This window comes from Eptatretus burgeri, chromosome 2 (genome assembly GCF_056783735.1).
Source record: "Eptatretus burgeri isolate ZD-2024b chromosome 2, Ebu_testis_v1, whole genome shotgun sequence".
Taxonomy (NCBI): domain Eukaryota; kingdom Metazoa; phylum Chordata; class Myxini; order Myxiniformes; family Myxinidae; genus Eptatretus; species Eptatretus burgeri.
In genome coordinates this window covers 28,171,146-28,195,593 of record NC_140962.1, presented here as the reverse complement: position 1 = coordinate 28,195,593, position 24,448 = coordinate 28,171,146, and the positions used below count along the sequence as shown (strand labels likewise).

Here is a 24,448-nt window from a genome sequence, read left to right as displayed (position 1 = left end):
CACTACAACCTCAGTCATGTGACCCTTCGTCCTCCTGTCAAGTTTGGTTGAGATTGGATAAGTAACAACCGAATGTATTGCGGTTTAGACAGACAGACAGACCCCAAATTCCATGTTTTAGTGTGATTTGAGAAACATTTTGTTTAGTACTAACAATCCAGCATTAATTTTAGTAGTGTGCACACTTATTCACTAAATAACAATTTCATGAATTTGTTTTATTTTCCCAGGGATCAAACAAACATTACATGGGGTTTTTTTTTTTTCAAGTTGCAAAATGCAATTCTCATTGGGTCATGAAAATAATACACCATCGTAAGGACCTAGCCTAGTACTACACGTATGCCATAATGACGTCCCAGATGTAATGCCATCTTACCTCACTGCCATCTTACTAAATCCGTCATCCAGATGCCTAGCATCTAGCATTCAGCCCATCACCTACATACGTCAGATAGAGTCAGATATATGGGTTTTCACTGCTGTTAGCGAAGCAATGGGACGGGTCGAGTGCTGGACACGGGGATGACGTGCACGTCCATAGAGGCCTAGGTTAGCGCTATACCTAACTCCATAATGACGTCCCAGTAAAAATAGTATGACAGACACAGGGACAGAGAAATCCGGCGACTTTAAATTATAGATGACTGATTGTAATTGGTTAATGTGATGAGAGCTGTGGCTGTTTTGCAAACTTGAATCATTGATTTGCACAGCATTGCATTATCATGTAATTGTGGCATAATTTGAAATATCACCTATTGGCTGGAAGTTTGACAAGTTTTGATGTTTATGAAAGCTTGAACTCCTCACATAGCTTGTCATTGAATTGTATTCTTCACTGATTTTTCCATTACATTTCCAACCAATTTTATTTCTGCACTGTAGGAACGCCAGCGACTAGAAGCCATTTTGAATTTCTGCGCTGGGTTGCAAGGAGTTGAAATTAAGAAATTTGACGTAACTGAAAGTGTTCATGGACCTGGGGAGAATTTTGGCTCACCGGTACATTATGATCAGAACACGAACAACGTGAGAAGTCAAGACAACGAGGGAGGACAAGGCTTGATCCCTATGGAAAAGGAGATCATGGTCAGTAGTCAACTGGGTTTGCCAGAAAGTGAAGAAAAGAAGGATAAAAGCTTTCATAGAACAGAGAGCAAAGAGGTGAGGAGTAAAAGGCTTGAGAATAATTTTGCTGATTCCAGTGTCTGTGAGGCTGATAATGAAAAAATTGAGACTAATGATGCCATTGAAGTTGGGAATGGAAATAATGAGGTTTATGAAACTAATAACAAGGAAGAACTCAGAACATTGGACACAGTGGTCGCTGAGGCCGGGGTCGTTGAGGCCGGGGTCGTTGAGGCCGGGGTCGTTGAGGCCGGGGTCGTTGAGGCCGGGGTCGTTGAGGCCGGGGTCGTTGAGGCCGGGGTCGTTGAGGCCGGGGTCGTTGAGGCCGGGGTCGTTGAGGCCACGGTCGTTGAGGCCACGGTCGTTGAGGCCACGGTCGTTGAGGCCGGGGTCGTTGAGGCCGGGGTCGTTGAGGCCACGGTTGTTGAGGCTGGGGTCGCTGAGGCTGGGGTCGCTGAGGCCGGGGTCGCTGAGGGCGGGGTCGCTGAGGCCGGGGTCGCTGCGACCACTGGCCCTGAGACCACTGGCCCTGAGACCACTGGCCCTGAGACCACTGGCGCTGAGACCACTGGCGCTGAGGCCAGCATGGATGAGGCCACCATCATGGAGGCCATGGTCGCTGAGGCCACAGGTGCACATGGCAAGGAAGAGTTGCACAAGAGTGAGGAGTCCAGCCTCATAGAAAGTGGCCCGAATGAGGTGAGCATATTAAGTTAAAACTGTTGATAAATATTCCATTCTCTGTGAAGCTGTTCGTAGTAATTTAATGGGTATTTGACAAGAAAGTAACTGCAACGTGTAAACTAAAGCTGGCAGCAGGGGAAGCTGAAGGCAAGCATTCTCGAACTGTATCATTATTTTGCAGAGCTTGCTGGAAGGTGTGAGTCAAGGGAGGTGCCCATATGTTGAAGAAATGAAAACTGAGACCGAGCTACTTACTGAACATGCTAGAGTTGTGGCACGTCTCCAGAAACTCAGGGAGCGCATTGTTGAGGTGCAGCTGCACATGGAAGAGAGTGCACATGAGGTCAGGAGCGATCACGAAAATATCCTGTATTGACAAAAAAGAGCCTATTTTTTTGTTTTTGTTTTACATTAAAAGAGCCTAGCTATGTTTTACATTAAGTGCTAGGTTTCTTGACAGTACTGCCCTTTCCGAGGTAACACTTTGGTGTCCCTAGGACATTAACAGAAGTTACCCCGAGGACATTAACAGTCAATCACAAAGAAGGTTTTTATTTGGATCAAATTAGGTGAGATATATCTCACAAAACCCCCTCTGAATGTGATGAGTTACATGATTATTCTTCCAAAACCATTTTGGTTTCTCAAAGACAAGAATCCAAATGCTTTATACTGTTGATTTAAACCAAAGTTGAATTTACAACTTTCCACTTTTTGTCATTCATCATTTTTAAAGGGTAGCATAGTTCATCGTGTGCTTGCCCTTTGGCAGTGAACTGTTGACTTTGATCTTTGAAACGACTTAAACTGGAATGTTGACCTCTGCCTGTTGTTGCATCCTGCACATTTTGGTCATCATTATACTTTAGAGAGGGCATTTAAGGCAGTTTGATTGATGCAATGTGAATATTAAATATTATTTTTGTGGGGTAGATGGAGGAACTTCATAGTAAAGGTAGGATTGGAGAGAGTAGCATGGTCTGTGGACGAGTAGGAGACATCGTGATGTAATTGAAGTAGGGAAACCATCAGCTTAAGTTGTTACATGTCACCGGTGCTGTGTTCATTAGGTAGGGTTTAAGGATGATTTCTCTCGGTATGTGATTGCCTCCTGTGACCTTTTCCTATGTTTTTGCATTTACAAGACCAGCGATTAAAAAGGAATCGCGTCCTTAAAACAACAACGACCGAGCCGAATGTTCCAAACAGGTAAAAACCTCGCCTCCAGGAATGACGACTAGCAAACCACGCCCCTGGGGTGGATGATGGATGGGCGTGAGGTCAGAAGGTTCGGGGGAGAGGAGAATTGTGTGAGGTACATGATTGGAGGAAAAAGGATGTGGCTCGCTGGCTTCCCCTCGACACGGTGAAGAAGGCTGCATGATTCTCATGTTGGTGCTGAGGCGAATTTGTTCGCGTGCTGGAGCAAAACGTGAGCCATTGACTGTTCTGCTGAGTCATGAAGCGTGTACGTTTCTGAGGAGGGAAGAAGAGCATGCTTCATGGCCTTATCATGGGGCTTAAGAAATTGTCTCGTCGTATGGTCAATGAGGAAGGTGGGCGATCGTGGTGAACGGACCTGTTGCAAGAGAGGAGCGGTCAGCATATTCTTTTGTGAAAAGAAGCTGCACCATGGTTTCTGAACCCTGGCGTTGAATACCGCAACACGAATACCTCACGTACATTTCCTGCCCATAGAGCGGCTTGGTGCCATTTTCCCGTGTGGTTTCCCGCGCAGCGACGACGCGGATTCAACAATGCCAGGTCAAAAATGGATCATCTCTGGACGAAGCTAAGTCTGTGGACGAAGCTAAGTACCAGAATAAAGGAGGAATTTTTATTTTGTTTTATCTTTTTCCCTTGTCCGTTTTTGTAACTGTGTGTAGAGGCGCCTCAACTTTAGGCTATAAATTACTTCATGCTTTGATTTATTTTCATTATTACACTTTGATTTATTTTAATTATTATGCTTTGATGTATTCCTCTTATGAATACTTGATTTATGTTCATTAAACCCATGTTTATTAAGATTGCTTGTCTGTCTATTCGTTGTGGGTTTGAGTATAAACCCTTGTCCTCCGTCCTGGTGAGCGCCTCTGGTACGTGCTTGCTGCCCCTGTCCCGCGCGTGCTATAATCTCCAAGGATCTGGTGTTCTCCTTCAAGGGAGAACTGTTCGGCTATCCGTCCAGGTCGGTCTTAACCCATCCCGGACACGACAATATATTGGGTAGTCAATCTAGTCTACCCTTATTATCAGTATTTCTGTCGATATGTTTGTCTGTTTCTCTGTCTGTATGTATGTCTGTTCGATCCAGTGCTCCGTTAATGCAATGGCGATTTCGATGAAACTTGGTTGGTAGGTTCATACCATGACCGAGTTGTGTGCAAATGAGAACCGTTGCTATGGACCCATCCGTTTCTTAGCAACGGACCTTTGAAATTTTCAAAAAAATCTCAAAAATTAATTTTTTCGAAAATCAAAAATCGGGCCATGAGCGACTGTGGGTAGTACATTCAGCCATATTGTCAAAAATTTCCAGCCGGATCCTATGAAAACTGTCGGAGAAGATAGACTTTGAATGAACCCTGGTCAAAAACAATGAAAAACGAAGTTCGTTATATCTCAGAGACTATGAGTCAGATATACATGAAACTCGTATGGTAGGTTCATGGTATGTCCTAGTTATGTGTGAGAAAGAACCGTTGCTATGGACACTTTTGTTGGCTAGTAACGGCTGAAAAACGACTAAATTCGACTTGATCGACTACCCATGTCCGCCTACTGGCTTGTAATGTTATTTTTCACAAGAGTTTGCACTTGAGTCGAGGGAGGCGCCCATATATTGAAGTGATGAAAACTGAGACCGCGCTACTTACTGAACATGCTGGAGTTGTGTCACATCGGCAGAAACTCAGGGGGCAATGTGAATATTAAATATATAATGTTATTTTTCATAAGAGTATGCATTTGAGCTGGTACCTTGGTCAAATTACAATTTTGCTTTGTTAATTACATTGATGTTCGACTTGTTTTGCTTTCATTTAGATCCTTCGTGCTACTCTTTGTAACTGTATTTGGCATCCCCATGAAGCTCCATTGGGAGATGGATTTTTTTTTTCCTCCTCACAATCTATTCTTTCAGCAAATCCTTCCTTGGTATATGATCAATATCAGTCCTTTCTTATAGGACTGACATTGTCAGGTCAGGCAAGATAAGATCGATGATTTGCTCCAGGTACCATGTAAACCTGTCTTAACCTGTTTCATGGTCAGGTTGTTGGTGACTAAACAGTCTCTCCCAGGAAAAAAGTTTCCTGGTGAGAAGGGTGAATGCATATGGACACCCAGCAGGATTAAAAAGAAAACCTGTCAAATGGAGGAGGACCTCCTTATGAGCCAACGACCATCCATATCTGGTGCCCAACTGTGTGGATATCCTCCTGCAGTTGGGTGACTTTTTTCAAGAAGAATGGTGGCAGGATTTGCACTCCATTCATCCATCCATTTGGACCATAGTCTGTGCAGAGCGTTGGTGCTGCTTAAGCAGTCTCCTTGACTATTGGGCACAATCCTGGATGGGTCACCACTCCAACACAGGATACCAGCAAGCTGGCACTCATTTTGGGGACCTTGGAAGGATGACAGACAGAGTCAACCCCACCTGGTGTTAATTCGATGGTCGGAAGGGCCTCAAACTCTGGTCTCTAAGATCTCAAGCCAGCTACCCGGCCACCGTAAAACACGTAATTCTGCAAAACGCAAATAAAACTGAAAACCTACTTCATGGGAATACCTCCTGTGCAGTTACCCTTCACAGGGCAGCTCACCAAATGATGGAATTTGGGCAAAGCTTTTGGAACCCCCATTGTTGGATGATCGGAGGAAAAGCACAGGGTAACCTTCCTGGGTTGGGTTGCGGTGGTGTGTGTTGGGGTGGTGCTGAGATGTCGTCCAACAGATAGCGGGTTAACCTGAGGCTGTCCCTTCGGGTGGGTGCCTGGAATGTCCTGTCTCTGCTATCCTCTGACTCCAGTGTTTGAACATCGGTATTGCAGCACTCTCTGAGGTTCAGAGACTGGACAGTGGTGAGATTATGGCTGGTGATTACATGTACCACTGGTCTGGTCGCTCTGATGGTTACCATGCCCAAAGAGTTGCTGCAGCTGTGTCCAATAAGCTGACTCCCATGATAATTGAGGTAACACCAGTCAATGAGCAGATAATGACAGGATTCGTGATTCCTTGGGTGTCATTTCCCTGGTTTCTGTATATGCTCCGATAGAGGCGAGTGATCTCACTGTAAAGCAGGCATCTTATGCCACACTCGAGGCTGTGGTTGATCAGTGCTACAAGCGAGATACTTTTTTCGTCTTGGGGGATTTCATTGCATTGACTGGCACTAATGAGGATGTTTATAAGACTGGCACTAATAAAGATGCTTCATGGTCGGGTTGTTGGTGACTAAACAGTCTCCCCCAGGAAAAAAGTTTCCTGGTGAGGAGGGTGTATGCATATGGATACCCAGCAGGATTAAAAACATGGTTGGTCCCCATGGGTCTGGATCTGTGAACCAGAATATCACTTCGTTCCTTGAGTTTGCAAGAAGTCATGGACTTAGGATGGCTGGATTATGGTTTCAGTGCCCACAACCCTATCGCTGGACTTGGTATTCCAACGCTGGTGGTGTGACAGAGGAAATTAACAATGTTCTCGTTGATGGTCGCTGGAGGATGCGTCAGAACTGCAGGGTCGACCGACCACAGACCTGTTGAGCAACTCTGAAGTTTCAGCTCAAATCCAGGAGAATGGTACCATCCCAGCCAAGGCTGGATGTTGGCAGGCTCAAGGGTGAGGGGGTAGTTGAGGAGTTTGCGAAGAGGCTGAGTTGTGATTTTGGGGATCTGGGTGTTCGAGGAATCCTGAAGAATTGTGGAGTGCCTTCAAGACTACCATCCTTGATGTTGCCAGTGGATACCTTGGAACCCATTGTCAGGTCAACAAGAACTTTCTCTCCCAAGGGACACTAGATATCATTGACAAGAGTTGTAGTGCTTGGCTTGACAGCAGAGCTGAGCTGTTCAGGTTGCTGAGACGTAAAACTGTACGTGCACTGAAGGCAGACAGAGGCCTACGTGCAAGGAATCTGTGAGAGCAAGAGCATCACCTGTGGTCATGTGATTCTCATCCTGGTTACAGAGGGATTCACGCATTGCGTCCCTCCAAACCCATCCCTCGGTGTACTGCAGTGAGAGCAGAGGGTGGTGGGCTCTTGATAGAGGAGTCCGAAGTGAAGGCCCGCTGGGCGGGTTACTTTGAGCGGCTGTACCAGGCTGACCCAACAGCTGTTGTGTTGGATGTCAGGAGTGTAACTATCCCTAATGATGACCCTCCAATCAACTGTGAACTGCCTTCATTTGTGGAAACGCAGCCTGTGGTGCTCCAGCCTAATTGGGGTAAAGCTTCTGGGATCTGTGGCATCCATGCTGAACTTCTCAAGGCAGGTGGAAATGCTGCACTCGTGTCGTTGCATGCAGTTTTGTGCTCTGTTTTGAGCACAGGCATCATCCCAACTGACTGGAGGAGGGGCCTTGATGTCCCTCTCTGGAAAGGGAAGGGTGATTCCCGGAACTGCATATGCCGACTTGCAAGGAGTGACACTGCTCTCACTGCCGGGCAAGGTCTTTGCTTGGATAATTCTTGATAGGTTTTACCACCATCTGCTTGAGCATCAGCGCCCATCGCAGTCGGGATTTACACCAAAGAGCTCAACGATTGACCGTATTCTTGCTCTTTGGATCATTCTTTACATCAACCATTCTTTTTTTCCAACTTCAGTGCCAACTCACCCCTCTCACCCCTCCCTCTCAAGGCAACCATCACACTGTTCTCCTCCAAGCTTCCCTCTCACCTTTCTGAAAAACTGCCCCCTCACCTTTCTCCCTTAACTCTCCCCACTCACCCTTCTCCCACCATTCACCCCCTCACTCACCCTTCTCAAAGTTGCCCCCCCCTCACATCCACAAAGCTGCCTCCTTCCCCTGCACTCTCACCTTCATCTCATCACTCCACCTCCTCAAATCCTCAACTGCCTTCTGCCCCCTCTCTTGACCCCCTCTCCCCCAGCACCACAGAGCCTTTTCTCCTCCTCATCCGGCTCCATCCCCTAATTATTCTGCAATCCCCCACACTCTTTCAACAACTCTCCTTACCTCCCCCCCGCCCTCCTCCCTTGTCTGACCCTTCCCCTCCCCTTCCATCCCCAGCACCCAAAGCCTCCTCCCCTCCCTCTTCATTAACAGTGTGGACCTCAAATATCCGGGGCTTTTGCTCAAACCTTGCAGATCTTTCCATACAGGTTGCCACAGACAAACCAGACATAAACTGCCAAACAGAAACTTTCCTCCCTCAAGATGTCTCTGACTCCCAAGTATCTCTCCCTGGTTACTCCCTCCTCCGGTATGACAGACCTGATCCTCATCTTGGTGGAGGAGTTGCTCTCTTCATCAAAGATTGTATTCCTCACTCTCCATGCACTGCCCTCACTCCCTCACACCCCCAGGAATACCTCTGGCTACAGCTTCCCCTGCACTCCAACCTCATGTTTATATGTGTACTGTACCGTCCACCAAACAGTGATGACTCTATTTACACTTCACTATCCGAAAACATGGACCAACTTCTATCTTCTCATCCAAACTCTCTCTTCCTCACATGTGCTGACTTCAATTGTCATCATGCCAGTTGGCTAGGTGTGGGTACCTCTCTCACCTGTCATGGCACTTCAGCAAAAGCTTTCTGCGACTCATTGGGACTGACTCAATTGGTCAACTTCCCTACCCGGATCTCAACCAATGGTACTCCATCTCTTCTGGATCTGATTTTGACAAATTTCCCTGAAAATATCTGCTGCTCTTCCTCCGCTCCAATCGGTTCTTCTGACCACGTCCTTGTCAAAGTGGACATCTCTCTGGCTGTTATCAGAGAACCACCTCACCGCCGTCGAGTCTGGCATTTCACTCAAGCTGACTGGCAGGGTCTCCAAGCAGCCATCAAACTTCTAGACTGGTCTCCCATTGCTACTTTCGCCAACATCAACTCATCCTGGGAATTCTTTCAAAGTAACTTGCTCTCTCTCATGCACAGATTTATCCCCTCTCGTCTTTAGTTGTCCTCGCCTTCCTCCCGCCATTGGTTCATTGAAGCTTGTGGCGAGGCAGCTGGCCTGAAACAACTTTCCTTTGCCTCATGGATAGCAAACCCAGCTGAGGGTAAACTCAGTTCCTTCAATAAAGCTCGAAACAAGAGTGCATCAACTCTCAGGAGAGCCAGAAAACAACATCTTTCTCAGCTCAAGTCTGAACTCTCAAGCCTCTCTCCCTCCTCCAAATCCTGGTAGCATCTTATCAAATCTGTTTTTGGTGTATGTTCCCCCTCCATGCTTCCATCCTCTCCCTTACCTAAAATGGTCGCACTGCTGATACCGCACGTAAAAAGGCTGAATGCCTAAACTTGGTGTTTGCATTGACATCTTGTGTCCGAAACCCATTGCTTTCTGTACCCACCTTACCCAGTTACACCCAACTATCCCTGGACTCTGTGTCCTTTTCTTCTGACAAAGTGGAGAGCTTGCTGAAAACCTCGACTCAGATTCTGCAACTGGTCCAGACGGCATCAGCCCACGTGTCCGAAAAACCTACTCCTCTGCTCTTGCTCATCCTCTCTGTCCTATTCACCCTCTCATTGGCTCAAGGTCATCTGCCATCTGCTTGGAAATCAGCAAACATTACTGCCCTGCATAAAAAGGTGCAAAAACAGATCCCTGCAACTGCAGACCATTCAGCCTTCTCCCAATCACCAACAAGGTTATGGAATCCATCATCGCTTCAGACATTAAATCCTTCCTCTTCTCCAATGGCTTGATTTCCGATCATCAATTTGGTTTCAGACCAGGTCACTCTACCCTGGATATGCTGCTTCTGCTTTCCCAACAATGGATGGAGGTCCTCAATGCCAGACATGAAATCAGAACCACATCCCTAGACATATCGCGTGCTTTTGACACGGTCTGGCACCCGGCCCTGCTCACCAAACTCTTCCTATGGTATCCAAGGCCGTCTCCACTCATGGCTCGCAGACTTCCTCTCCTGTTGCAGTCACCGTGTGGCCCTAAATGGAGTTCTTTCATCCCCTTTTCCTGTCCAGGCTGGAGTTCCTCAAGGCAGTGTTCTGGGCCCTTTTCTTTTTCTGATTTTCATCAATGATCTCTCCAACTCTGGAAAATCCTCTTTTTCTGTTTGCTGATGACTCCACCCTCTGCCGTACCATCTGTCATTCCTCAGACCGGCAAGCAGCAGCTTCTTCGCTCACTGCAGATCTGGGTAAAATCACAAACTGGTCCAACATGTGGAACATGTCTTTCAATCTGGACAAATCTCACACTCACTATGTCTCTCCGAAAGGACCGTTTAGAAAACCCCCCATCCACTTTCCCAACAATCCTCTGGAAGAAGTCCTTTCTTTCAAGCTTCTGGGTATCACTATCTGCCATGAGCTTTCCTAGGAAAGCCACATTTCCAACCTGGCCTCCAAAGCCAGTCGCCAACTGGGAATCCTCCATCGTGCAAAGTCCTTCCTCGGCCCACCTGAGCTCCTGACCACATACAAAGCTTTTGTCCTCAGCCTGATGGAGTACTGCTCTCCCCTCTGGGATGGTGCTCCTGCCTCCCACCTTTCTCGGCTTCACGCTGTGGAAACAAAGGCATTTCGGATCATTGGCATCTCCCGCGATGAGGCTGAGTCTTTGGGCTTCTCACTCTCTCACCACAGGCAGGTCGGTGGTCTTTCTGTCTTCTACTGTCTCCTCTCCGGTCTCGCCCTCCCTGCACTGTCTGCAATTTGTCTCCACCATATTTCCGCGGGGTGCTCAAGGTCTGCCAACAACCTCCTTCTGGTAAAACTACCAAAATCCCGAATCACTGCTCACCTTCACTTTTTCATTCCTCTTTTTTCCCACCTTTGGAATTAACTCCCTCACTCTGTTCAATCCCATTCTTCCCTCCAGGCCTTCAAAACAGCTGTTCACCACCACCTCTTATCGTCCCCTATCCAAATCTTCGATCTTTTCTACCTCCGTTAATCCACCCCAAACCCACCTCTTTCAAATTCCCTGCTTTCCTTCCTGAAAGTCTCTGTAATGTCCATCTTGTATACCCCATGTTCCCCGCCCCATCCCCTTCCCTTCCACAGATCTCCTAATGTCTCTGTTCCCCACTGTTTTGTCCTTCCCACTCCCGCCCCTCTTGTCACCTTCCCCCCTTGCTGTGCGTTGTGTGTTAGCTCTCATATGAGCCTCGCCAAGGTATACAAAAACAAACAAAAAATCACCAAACTGAGACGAGAGTTTTGGCAGGGGCTGCTCGCAGCCTAGGTTAGTTTCCACAAAGCGTTTGATTCACTGAATCGGGATGCTCTCTGGAGGATTCTCCGTCTTCGTGGGGTGCCACCAAAACTGATCAATCAGATGTCTGAACTATACTCTGTTACTGAGAGTGCTGTGAGGTGTGCTGGTTCCATCTCCGACTTATTTCCAGTTGTTACTGGAGTTCATCATGGGGTGTGTACTGGCCCCCATACTTTTCAGCGCTTGTATGGATTGGATTCTGGGGAGGATGTCGGAGAGATCAAGCTGCGGTACATCATTTGGGAATGTCAATATGTCTGACCTTGATTTCACAGATGATGCAGTCATCTTTGCGGAGACGTTGGATCTCCTTATGGGGGCCCTCCTGGTGCTGAATGAGGAGTCTGAGCCACTTGGATTATAAGTTTCCTGGGTCAAAACTAAGATCCAGGCTTTCATTGACATCTTGGATGCTGCTATCTTGTCTGTACTTGTTTGTGTTGAGGATGTTGATGTCACAGAGATTCACTTACCTTGCCAGTGATAATCATGTCTCTGCATGGTGGGAGCCAGAGGTCGATAGATGTCTAGGTCGGGCCTGGGGAGTCAAGGATTCACTGGATCATTGAGTGCAGTGCTGTTGCTACCCTCTGTAGGAGGCCGAAAGTCCGAATCTTAAAGTCCTTGGTGCTTCCAGTCTTGCTCTACGGATGAGAGACTCGGACTCTGACCAGGGATCTGCGATGGAGACTTGACTCCTTCGGTACCAGGTCTCTTCGGAGAATCCTTCACTATGGCTGGTCAGACTTTGTATCCAATGAGCAGTTTTCTGAGAGAGACTCAGATGAGATTTGTTACCTGTATAGTCTGTGAGCATCAGCTGCAGCTGTATGGACATTTGTCTTGCTTTCTGACACTGATCCCTCTCACCAAATCCTCTCAGCGAGAGAGCCTGTTGGTTGGAGTAGGCCAAGGAGACGACCACTTGCCTCGTGGTTGCAGCAGGTTAATCAGCATCTCGAGGAGATGGGAATGGGCCAGGCATCTGCCTGGGGGATGACCAGATGGAGGCCCCTGGGGTACCAGTGAAAAGTGGACTCAGCATTGTGCTGCTCCGGCGCGTGCTCCCATACCTGACCTGACCTTTGTCATGGCCATAATTTATTTTGCTTCCATTAATTTTGACAATTATTGTGGTTTCATTGGACCATCTGTCGTATGTCCTTGGTTTGGCCTTTCTAACATCTAGCTTTCATTCTGGGCCCACCATGTATTGCCATGAACCCCATTAAGCTGATGCTTTAGTGTGATACCAGCAAGGGCATTGCATCTTCCAGCACACTCTCCTCACAAAGAAATTAATTAAGTTTGAAAGATGATGTCCCTTTCAGGTAGGCTGTTCTGATGGACACAGCAGTCATGTGTACAAATTTTGGATCAGTGACTTCATGCTTTGATCATATAAATAAATGTAATATGGATATTCTATTTGCATAATGAAGATAAAGTACCATATAGTGTATATATGTAACACAAATGTGATGCACACAAACTGCGTCATGGTTTTGAGTTGTTTTTTTTGTTTGCGCAATTTTCCATGTCAATCTTTTTCATGTCGGACTTTTATTTTCCTTTTATGTATTTTGCACATTGGCATCTTAATCCCTGTGATCTCTTACTTACTGTATATTAACTTTCATACCCTGTTGTCCTCTCCAGGCAGAGCTGGAGCAGGTACTGCTCAATGCAGAGCGAAAGGCAGAACGTGGTCGGCTATCCAACGACACTGATGTGGCCATGGAAGTACAGCACCAAATCAATGACCTTGAAACATGCCAGCAGAATCAGAGAGAGCAGGTAGTGAGAGGGAGAGCGTGGTAGGAGGTGTGATTAAATTTAATATTGACCGCTAATCCATGGTTTACTCACTTTGATTCCTCTCCAACATATAATTCCCAATCCCAACTGTGATATTCCTACCCGAGGGCACTGAAGAACTGCGGAGAGTGAAGGAGCGACTTGGGGAGCTGCGTGATGCAATAGCACAAGAAGATAGAAAGCTTGAAGCCTGTGATGAGAGTTCCAGGCAGCAAATAACAGTGAGCCGTGCACAGGTGGGAATACTGCCATGTACTATTTGTCATGTTACACCAGGATGATAAGGTTAGAGCTGGTTTGAGATTTGATCCCAGGCTAGACAGCTCAAAGGCTAGTACAGTGCACATGCCTCTAGCTTTCCCTGCCAGACCTGTGTATATATTCGTATTCTGGTGTTCTGCCCAGAGGCAGCTTCAGTTCTGCCGAAACAGTTTCTTGACAAGGCTTATACTGTGTGGTTTGACAAGGCCTTCCCAGTGTGTACGTATAAAATTAAGCAATTACTTTCAAATTATGGATTCAGCATTTATATATTGAATTCGCTATATAGGAGATATCCCTTATTGTCTGGTTTTCCGGCTGTCTGTGTGTGTGTGTGATGTGTGTCTGCAACGCGAGGCTCCACAGCACGAACCAGCGAACCGATTTCGATGAAACTTTGCCAAGAGGTGGAATATATACTGGGAATGTGCGCGTTTGAATTTCGTTGCCTCGCAACCACCCGTTGCTGTGTAGCGGCCGAAAAACCGCGTACAGTATTTTCAATACTTGTCCTTCAGTTTTAAATGTAGAGAAACGAGACTTCGGGATTAAACACTTCGAGATATTTAGAAAATTTTACTCGAGCCGATTTTTGATTGAGGTTTTATTTTTCAAATGGTCGTCCTTCAAAAATCGGGTGTCTATTTCCATCATTTAAGGTGTGTATACAGTGTTTGTAAGAAACTACACCGTCGTTCCACCTTCGATCTCTCCTCGATCCAAACGTTATTGACCAAAGTGAAAAGGATCCAAAATAAATGGAATCACCAGCATTTCTGTCTTTGGGGATTTCCAATAATATAATATGTTTATTTATTTACCGAAAACGATTCCACTACCCACACACCACCCTTAATTATTTATTTATTTACTGAAAACGATTCCACGACCCACACACCACCTCCAATTATTTATTATTTCAAGTGGGAGTGGCGTAGGAAAGTGGGCATGGCTTATGAAAAATATTGTGTGGCTCAGGAGGTGTGGTCAAACAAGAGCATTGAGAGAAGTTTATCGGGTTTTCCGTGTGTGTGTGTGTGTGTGTGTGCGTGTGTGCGTGTGTGCGTGTGTGCGCGCGCGCGCGTGCGCGCAACGCGAGGCTCCACAGCACAAACCAGCAAACGGATTATTTTTCAAATGGTAGTCCTTCAAAAATAGGGTGTCTATTTACCATCATTTTTTAATGAGTGCCAGTTGGCAAAATACGCAATAGGAAAAATCTTGCCAGGCAGAGGAACAATTGTATGTGAACCAATACGTCTTGGCAATGAATCTTCGTCGGTGGATCGGTCAGAATGAACAGCATCATATCCAGCGCTTCGATCCTAGCGAATCCCTCGTCGCCTACCGGCTTGTGTTGGGATTTGCAGTGCATAAAGATGGCAAAGGCCGAGTTTATGTGCTCAATTATTATTCCTTTGATCGAGCCATGAAGTACAAACTGACAAATATTGCCTCAAATTTATGGAGGATTATATTATATTTTTATGGTCCTATAGCATAAATTTATCACAAGTTTATCCTGCAGCATAAACTATAGCAGAAGTTTATCCGATAGCATAAAGTTTCACATTAACGTGTTCACACTATACAAGGCACTTCGTTGAGAAATACCTCACCACGATGTCCTTTGTATAATGGGAGACCTCAATGCAAAAGTGGGAAAGGATAACATCGGACGCAAATGCACCATTGAGAAGCATGGAGTTGGAGTGAGGAATGAAAATAGGGGGGAAAAAAAATAAAATTGAAGTGGAGTTCTGTGAAACAAACGAGTTCTGCATTGGAGAAACCATATTTCCACACAAGAACATACACAAAACAACTTTGATATCACCAAACAAGAGGAGCGGCAATCGGATTGATCATTTCGTGATGAGAGGGATGTGGAGAAGATCGTTGGCAAATGTAAGAGTGCAAAGAGGAGCAGACATCATTGGTGACCATCAACTTACTGGTTGCACAATTGGAACTGAAATTGAAGAAAGTAGGGAAAGGTGGAAGAGATTTAATGTGGGTTAGCTCGGAGATGGGGGATTGTGGGAGAAATACAACACCAAAGTACAGAACAGATTTGCAGCATTAGAAGAAGGGAATGGCCTTGACTTTGAAGTGAAAGATGAAGCTTGTAAATAGTTTGATGATGTGTATAGAGAAGTTGTAGAGAAAGTGATTGGAGTTAGGAAGACTAAAAATAAACTATCGATTTCCACCCAAACATGGAATCAAATGGAGGATATGAAGAAACTGAAACAGAAACTGGAAAGTTGCAAAACACAGAGGATAAAGGAAGGACTGCACAAGAAATACGTTGATGAAGATAAAGCTGCGAATAAATCTGCACAGAAGGATAAAATGAAGTGCATCGAGAACATGGCGGAAGAAGCAGAGACAGCAGCTGAGAAGGGAGACATGACAACATTTTATATGATCTCCAGACAGCTAACCACAGACAGAATAGGAGGGGGCAAGCTGGTATTAGACAAACAAGGAAATATACTCATTTTAGAGAGGGAGCAGATGAAAAGATGGGCAGAACACTTCACGAGGTTTTGAATAGAACGAACAATGAGACATAATGAGATAGAAGAACGGACGGGATGGATCTAACAATTGACATGGGACCAATGAAACAGTCAGAAGTAGGAGATGCTATCAAAAGTCTGAAGAACTGAAAGGTACCAGGGGTGGATAACATAAATGCAGAGATGTGCAAATGCAGTATCTAAGTATCAAAATATACCCAACAGAGCTTAATAAATGAGATAGGGAAACTAGAAAAAAATTGCATGCGTTATGGTAATGTGGTCTAATAATCAAACTACCAAAGAAAGGGAACATAGCGGAATGTGGGAATTTGAGAGAAGTGCTGATTCCAGTGTCAGTGTGGCTGATAATGAAAACATTGAGACTAATGATGCCATTGAAGTTTGGAAACCAAATAATGAGGTTTATGAAACTCATCACAAGGAAGAACTCAGAACAGTGGACACAATGATTGCTGAGGCCATGGTCGCTGAGGCTCTTTGTCGATGATCGAGAGTACCTACTATGGATAGATACAGCACTGTGTATTGCCAGCAAAGTGCTTTGCAAGTTAATGTTGAACGGAATGTAAAAGGTTGTTAACAGTACCATAAGATAGGAACAAACTATGTTCAGGAGAATCAGGGTATGCAGAGATCAGATCTTCACTTGCACGAGGAACAATAAAAGAACAATGCAATTGATGAAATTAAAACCTTTACCAATCATTCATTGACTTTGAAAAGGTTTTTGGCAGTGTGAATAGAGAGGGGATGTAGAAGATACTGAGATTGTATAGAGTACCAGATACATTTGCATGGATGATAAAGAGTACTTACAATGGATACAGATGCAGTGTAATTTATAACAATAAGTCCGCATCTCAATTTAAGGTTACTACAGGGTCAGACAAGGTTGTATAGCCCTGGACAGTTCTCTCGAACAAGCACGCAGCACAGAGATAGCCCATCGATTTCCAACGAGTGACCCAGAGATCCCCCACATCCAGGATGGTGTACCCCCACCTTCACAAAGTCATATCAGGAGAGAGACACAGACACAGACACAGAATACAAGAGGAGACGAGACGAGTGAAGAGACGAGGGAATGGGCCGGTCAATGAGGACTGATTGGCATTCTGACCGTTACCGCGCTACCCTGACAAATTTGGGCAGCAGTGAAGAATGGGGGAAGATTTGGCCCCTGACTTGCATTGGGGGGTACAACCATCATGAAGAGGCATCCCCCAATAGTTGCGAGTTTCACGTCGTCTCCATCACTGTTTTTAGTGCAGGTGTTGGGTACTGGTTGTTGCGGAAAACAACTCGGCAGAGAAGTAATGGGTTATCTTGGAGGAACCAATTTGAACAGCCAGAGGAACTCTGCTTTGCAGATGATATCTACCTGATGTCACAATGCTTGTATAACATGCAGGAGAGGGTAAATAGACGACAGGAGTATGTGGTACAAGTGGGGCTGAAAGTTAACATAGCCAAAACAGAAAGCATGAAAATACCTGCCACACACACCAAAAACATCATGTGCAACAATTCATCAATCGGAAAGGATGATAAGTTTACATGGTTACCATAACAGGGGAGGGGGTGGCAGGTGCAGATGTACTGCATTGGATACGAAAGGCAAGGTATGCATTCATGAGACTCGATGAAATTTGGAAATCAAAGAAGTATAACACCAAAACTAAGCTGAAGATCTTTAACAGCAATGTGCAGTTAGTCCTCCAATTTGGATGTAAATCTTGGAAAATCACCAAAGAAATTAATTTTCTATTTTTTTTTTTAATTAGCCTTTTGTTTCACTTGAAGTGTTCAGGGTTATTACCTTCGCATTCTGCGAAAGGTTATGTTTTTGTCGGCGTGTATTTATTTATTTATTTGTAATCTTGTGATTCGTATAACTCAAAAAGTATTAAACCGAATTGCATGAAATTTGGTGGGATGATTGGTTATTAGCCAGGAAGCATTCGATTAGATTTTGGGATCGTTCGGGTCAAAGGTCAAGGTCAAGCTCACGAAAAAGTCAAAATCGTCTTTTTACGATAACACGGTCAATTTTTATTCAATTTGCATGCAACTAACGCCAAAATGTTCAGAATTCAACGCCTCATCTTGTGATATGCAATATGACACAATGACACCCATATTCTTGTTACCGGTTAGGGGTCAAAGGTCAGGGGGGTCACGACCTTGAAAAATATGCGGTTTTTGTCATAACGCGGTCAATTCTTGTCCGCTTTACATGAACCCAGCACCAAAATGTTCAGAATTTAATGCCCAATCTTGTGACACAATGACGTCATAACACATGTCACCGGTTGGGGTAAAATGTCGAGGGGGGGGGGGTCACGCCCTTGAAAAATATGCGGTTTTCGGCATAACTCAGTCAATTCTTATTCAATTTGCATGAAACCAGCATCAAACAAGATTACCTTCTCTTGTTGAAACGTTGTATTCACCGAGCTTGCGAGTGAAGACTCGCCAAAACGACGTGAGTTGATTGTTGTTTAGTCCGTAGCCCCCGAAAGTTGGGGGGGAGTCATGACATTATAGATATGTGGTTTGTGTCATAAGACCATTCATATGAAACCAGTTCCCCACACTCATACCAAGAACAAAAAAAGTAGTGGCGGCGAAGGTATGCGCTCTATGAGTGCCCGTTCTAGTTTCTATTGCAAACACTGCTTGGGTCCCTCTGTGGTCACTATCCCTGACAGTCTCATCATATAGTGGATCAAGGAGCCTTGTGCTTCCTTTTTCTCATCCTTTATTTCCTTGCTGGTCTTGCCCTCATTGTATTAGCTGAAGGAGAGGCTGGAACTAGAGTGTGGTTGGTTTGAGGAGTTGGAGTTCAGACAACTGGAGTTGGAGAGTCGTTTGGATGAAGAACGAGAGCGAGGGCTGCATATGCTGCTCCAACGGATCACTCGTTTGCGTCGCTGCATTGCTGCTCGAAAAGTAATACCTCTTCATAATAATTTTATGAATTTGGATCTTGTTGTTTTAAACTTTTCTATTCTTGCTGGATTCATTAATATTTTTATTTGTATCCGTTGAGATTAACTTTAGTGTAAGGCCGAGTTATAAACGGGAACTGTTTTAACTCTGAAAAACACATTGTCTCAAAATGCATGAGCTTCCTGATAGTTTAAACAACATTTGTATGTGTATGTGTCTGTGTGTGTCACTACTACCTCTTTGTTGCTTCAATTGCAGGAATCTGGGCCCTTTTTGGATTAATTGCATTCATTGTTTTATGAACAAGGACAATAATTGGGTTTCACAAGGCATTTGATCTGGTTCCAGATTGAATTAAGGCACGAATGTGACTGGATTATATCAGTAGCAGGTGTACTGTAGTAAAGTGAGGAGAGGTTTGCTTATCATTAAAAAACGTTGTTGTTGCCTGTTGATATAAAATACTGCAATTCAAACAAAATGACAATAAACAACAATATGCACCACTTTTTAGCTTATCTGGAATTTAAATTCCAGGTGAGGTATTGTCATCGCACACCATCCAAACGGCTGTGCTGATCCGGCTGAAATTTGGCAGCAACGTTCCTCTCCTGACCGGTAACAGAAATTGCAAAGCTCATTCTGGTCATATGACTTTAAGGAGGTCAAAATGGCTGACTTAGTAAATTCCTTCGAAAATCTTCTTCTCCAGACCCACCATTCAGAATGCTACAAAATTTGGGTTACAACATTAGGCCAGGGTAGGGATGTTAAATTGTGGACATCATGTCAATCACATGACCGGAAGTGTGTCAAAATGGCCGGCTTCATCAATTTTTGGGAAAATCGTGTAAATTCCTTCAAAAACTTTCCTCTCCAGACCCACCAGAGAGAATGCTACTAAATTTGAGTTACAACATTAGGCCAGGGCCCAGATAAGCACCAGGTCCAGTGGTCCTATTTTTATTCTTTTCAATCACTTCACACTTATTAAAATTTTACACAGTACAGTACACTGTTTTTTTTTTTTTTACACTAAATAATGATTAGAAGTAGGCATTATGTTCACCACTAACAGTTTCTGGTGAGGAGGGTGTATGGATATGGACACCCAGCAGGATTAAAAACAAAACCTGTCAAAGGGCAGAGAAGCTCCTTGTGAGCCAACGGCCATCCATATCTAGTGCCTAACTGTGTCTGCGGACGTCCTCCTGCAGTTGGGTTACTTTTTTAGGAGGTTGGTGGCAGGATTTGCACTCCAGCCAGCATAAAACGCTTCATTCCAGAAAACCCACAAATACAAAGAAAACTGAAAACTCACTCCGTGGGAGTACCTCCTGTGCTGCTGTCCTTCGCAGGGCAGCTCACCGGATGACGGGATTGGGGCAAAGCCTTCGGGACCCCAATCTTTGATGATAGGAGGAAAAGCACAGGGTAAACTTCCTGGGCCAGATTTCAGTAAAATTTACAAGGCAGGACCTTGATCAATATCAAATCGAATCGGCAATCAGTTGTAGCCGAGTATGATCCTTTTCCTGTTCATAATTTGTGGGTTCGCAGGTGGCCGACGTGACTGATCTTCGAACTACAAATCCTGTTGCAGTGAGAGAACTTGTTCCGAGGTGGAAGGGGTTCAGCTGTTTCGTTTTTCCTGTCTTTTTTTTTCTTCTTCTCTTCCTCTTATCCTCAACCGCTTGTCAATGTAATTCCTCAAAACGACAGAGCCCTTATAGAGCAACTTCTGCCAAGCACATCTGTCTTGCATAAGGGTCTCCCAAATATCTATATTGATCTTGCATTCCTTCAAGTTGCCTTTTAGTGTGTCTGAACTGGTTACGTTGTTCACGAGTCTGTTGACCACCTTTCACCTGGGAAAAAAGAAGCTGTTTGGGAAGGCGATGGTCAGGCATCCGGACAACATGCCCCGTCCAACGTAATTGGTTTTGGATGATTAGAGCTTCATTGCTGATCATTTTAGCTTCTTCCAAGAAACAGATGTTGGTACACATGTCTTCCCAGCTTATTCCAAGGAACTTCCGAAGACAACATTGATGGTATCTCTCGAGAATTTTGTGATGTCGTCTGTATGTGGTCCAAGTTTCATTTGCATACAACAATGTGGGCAAGACAACAGCCCTGTACACCAGAAGCTTTGTCTCTGAGCGGATATCTTTATCCTCAAAGACTCTGCTCCTGAGGTGAGCAAAAGCAGTGCTGGCTCAGCTGAGTCTGTGTTGTATCTTTGCATTGATATCAGCCTTGATGGACAGATGGCTACCAAGATGGGGAAAATCCTCGATGCTTTCTTGAGCCACTCTGTTGATTTTAATGCATGGCGCTTGAACAGTCTCCTATGGGGCAGGTTGGTGGAGCACTTTTCGTATTCTTGATATTCACGGAAATACCAAGGCTTTCATATGCTTCAATGAAGACATTGAGGATGGATTGAAGATTATCAAAATAAAGATCAATAACTGCACTGTAGTCCTAAGACAGAAGCCAAAAATATCAATACACACACACATCCACACATCGACACATACATATACTTACAAACACACATTTATAAACACACAAACACAGATATATTATGCACTGGTAAGTACTAACAAAAGCTATTTTATTTGAAGTTATAACCTTAACTTATAAGCAATTGACCGATTTCCAACTGCCCGGATCATCATCTGGGCTCCGTTTTTCATTGACGGTTCGGTCCTTTCAGCCCAGAACACAGCAATGCAATATCCTTATTCAAACTTATTTAGTTATTACTTTTATTTGTCATCAGCTTACTGAAGCTCAATATCCGATGTGGTTGAGATCTTACTTTTTGCCTTGAGTCTGCTTGGTTGAAATAGCTTTACATGTGTTCTTTGGATGATTTCAACACCACGGGGTAGCGAGCCCTTGACGAGACGGAGGATCGAAGAGATTAAGATTGAGAAGAGTGTTGTGGCGATTACGTATCCTTGTTTGACACCTGCTTTGAGATCCATTATTTGACAGGAGAGTGGCTGTCATATTGTTCATGGAACATATTGATGAACTTGTTAGGACAACCAATCTTGGCCAAGGTAGTCCAAAGTGTTTGACCATTTACTGTGTCAAAGGCCTTTGTCAGATCTATAAAGGCCATGTACAGGGGAACAATACTGCTCACGACATTTCTCTTGAAGCTGTTTTGCTGTAAATATCATGTGTGCTGTACCTTGGGATGGCCAAACCCACACTGTGACTGGAAGTTTCTCCTGAAATGCAGAGTAGAGAATCGGTGAGGATCCGAGCAACAATTTTACCCGTGGTAGCCAGTAGAGAGATGCCACAATAATTACCACAGTCCGCCTTGTCACCTTTCTTGAAAAGAGTAATGATCAGGGCATCTCAAAGGAGGAGATTGGGACCATACTCGATGCAGAGTGTTGGTGCTGCTTAAGCAGTCTCCTTGGCTATTGGGCACAATCCTGGACACAGTATACCAGCATGCTGGCACTCATTTTGCCGACCTCGTAAGGGTGACAGGCCGAGTTAACCCCACCTGGTATTAATTCAACAACTGAGCAGGATTTGAACTCAGGACCCTTGGATTCAAAGCCCACTACCCTAACCATGAAGCCAACACCAGGCATGCAAAGGTCATCCGGTAACTCCTCTTTTTGCCAAATTTTGGTTATTAGCAGGTACAACTGTTGAGTGAGTTAAGGCCCACCTTGTGTTTGAAGACCTCAGCAGGGATTCCGTCAGGTCCAGCTGCTTTGTTGTTGTACCTTTGAGCAGTTCGATACCTTTGATACCTTTGAGCTCGATACCTTTGAGCAGTTCTTCCAGAGTGGGATCAGCTGCCATCTCGTCCCTCAATAGTTGGTGAGGGATCTGATCAAACACACTGTCAGCCACATTCGAGTAATGATTCTACAGGTCATGGAATTGCTCTTTCCAATGAGAGGTAATTAATTTGTTGTCTTCAAGAAGTCTTTCTCCATCCTTGGAGCACAGGGGATTCAATCCGTGTTTTATCAGTCCGTAAACGGCTTTAGTTGTGCTGAAGAAGGCTCTAGTGTTTCGAGTGCCTGTTTTGAAGTGTTGGATTTCTTGTGCTTTCATGATCCACCATTCATTATTGAGCACTCTGGTCCTCTGTGGGACTTCTGCTTTTACCTTGGCATGTTCCTCTTTTTCTTTGAGCAGTTGTCATTTTGCCATGCTCAAAAAGCCTTCCTAGTCCATGAGTCAGACCAGATTTGACTACCACATTGAGGGACTAAAAGCCACGATGCTTTTCAGTTACCTTGATGTCTGTAGAGTATGGAATCGTGTGATGGACGCTTCTCATGCCCAGTTAAATGGAATTTTGCCGGCCATCTTAAAAAATGGCCGCCACTTTTCAATGACCTTGATATATGTCAGTAAATTGGCCATATCTCCGCAATGGCTTAACATAAACACATGATGTCACATTCATATGATTCAGTATAAAATTCTGCATCTTTTGGTGTGTATTTTGTTCAGTAATGTTAATTACTTTTTTATTTTTGAACACAAATGTTGTGAAAAAGTGGCGTTTTGTAACATTTTTTTTCCATATTTGTTCACCTAAAATCACCATAAATATCAAAGTTCACTTATTTCAAGGTATTTATGCATGACTTGGTTATTTGACATTAATATTAGTGATATAGAGTCCTTAATCATAGCACTCTTTCAAATCATATAGCAAGGAATTGAAACATATACACGACAGTCAAATCTCGCATGAGTTGTCGTTTTTGTCCAGTATTATCACTGTAACATTGTCATCTCAGTTCAGGGGACCTATATAATTCATGAACAACTATTCAGTCTGGTTTTTCTAATATTTTGACTTGCTTTCAATTAAATTAATTGTTTTGATCAATTATTTTTTCATATTATTTTGCATTTTTAATACTTTTCTTAACAGTTTTATAGGGTAAATTTTATTTTCAATATGTTAACCCATGGATTAGGCTGCTTTCATATTTAATTCGTAGATAAATGTATTAAAGTAATCAAAAGAAAATTTATATTTGATCTGGTCCCCTCATCCCTCAGTGAAGCTGTGCTAAAAATAAAAATGATGACAGCATGTAACCAACTAACAGAATTTAGGTCACAAAAGTGATGCAGCCAAATGGGGTGTGTGAGATGTTTCAAGATGAGCTAACAACTGAAATGTAAGTATTACACAGTAAAACCCCTTTAGTACACTATTGTTGGGAGCCAAAAGTGCCAACCATGAGTTAAGTAAATAAAACCGTGTACTAAATTTGCAGAAATACATGTATATACAGGCCACATGATTTGTGCTATTTCAAATTATTGTGGTATTTATGATATTGCCAGATATAAACAACAAAATATTGTTGTGGATTTTCACCCGCCCGGCGTGCGGGCGACCGCCTTTAGCTAAATTGCGGCCACGCGCGCCCACCGGACAAGCAATCTAGTCGCAGCTTTTCGGATCAACGCCGAAACCCAGCTACGGGTGTTGTTAACCACACCATAAACCAGCCAACTCTTCTGTCCACGCGCTACAGGGTCGATCGCCGAATTGTCGATGTACCTAATTATTCGT

At 44.4% G+C, this 24,448-nt stretch overlaps 1 protein-coding gene across 13 annotated transcripts in view; it reads left to right on the top strand.

Moving 5' to 3' along the window:
• Nucleotides 1–24,448, top strand: part of LOC147031675 (uncharacterized) — a 232,541-nt gene that overhangs the window by 152,069 nt on the left and 56,024 nt on the right. For 11 of the 13 annotated variants that reach the window (XM_085851877.1, XM_085851934.1, XM_085851887.1 and 8 more), the window contains 5 exons: nucleotides 889–1,830; nucleotides 1,997–2,158; nucleotides 12,938–13,075; nucleotides 13,204–13,332; nucleotides 18,703–18,858. In XM_085851877.1, the coding sequence (XP_085708003.1) occupies nucleotides 889–1,830; nucleotides 1,997–2,158; nucleotides 12,938–13,075; nucleotides 13,204–13,332; nucleotides 18,703–18,858 (1,527 nt within the window). The remainder of the gene's footprint in view (nucleotides 1–888; nucleotides 1,831–1,996; nucleotides 2,159–12,937; nucleotides 13,076–13,203; nucleotides 13,333–18,702; nucleotides 18,859–24,448) is intronic. The other 2 variants (XM_085851941.1, XM_085851946.1) reach the window with 2 other exon arrangements.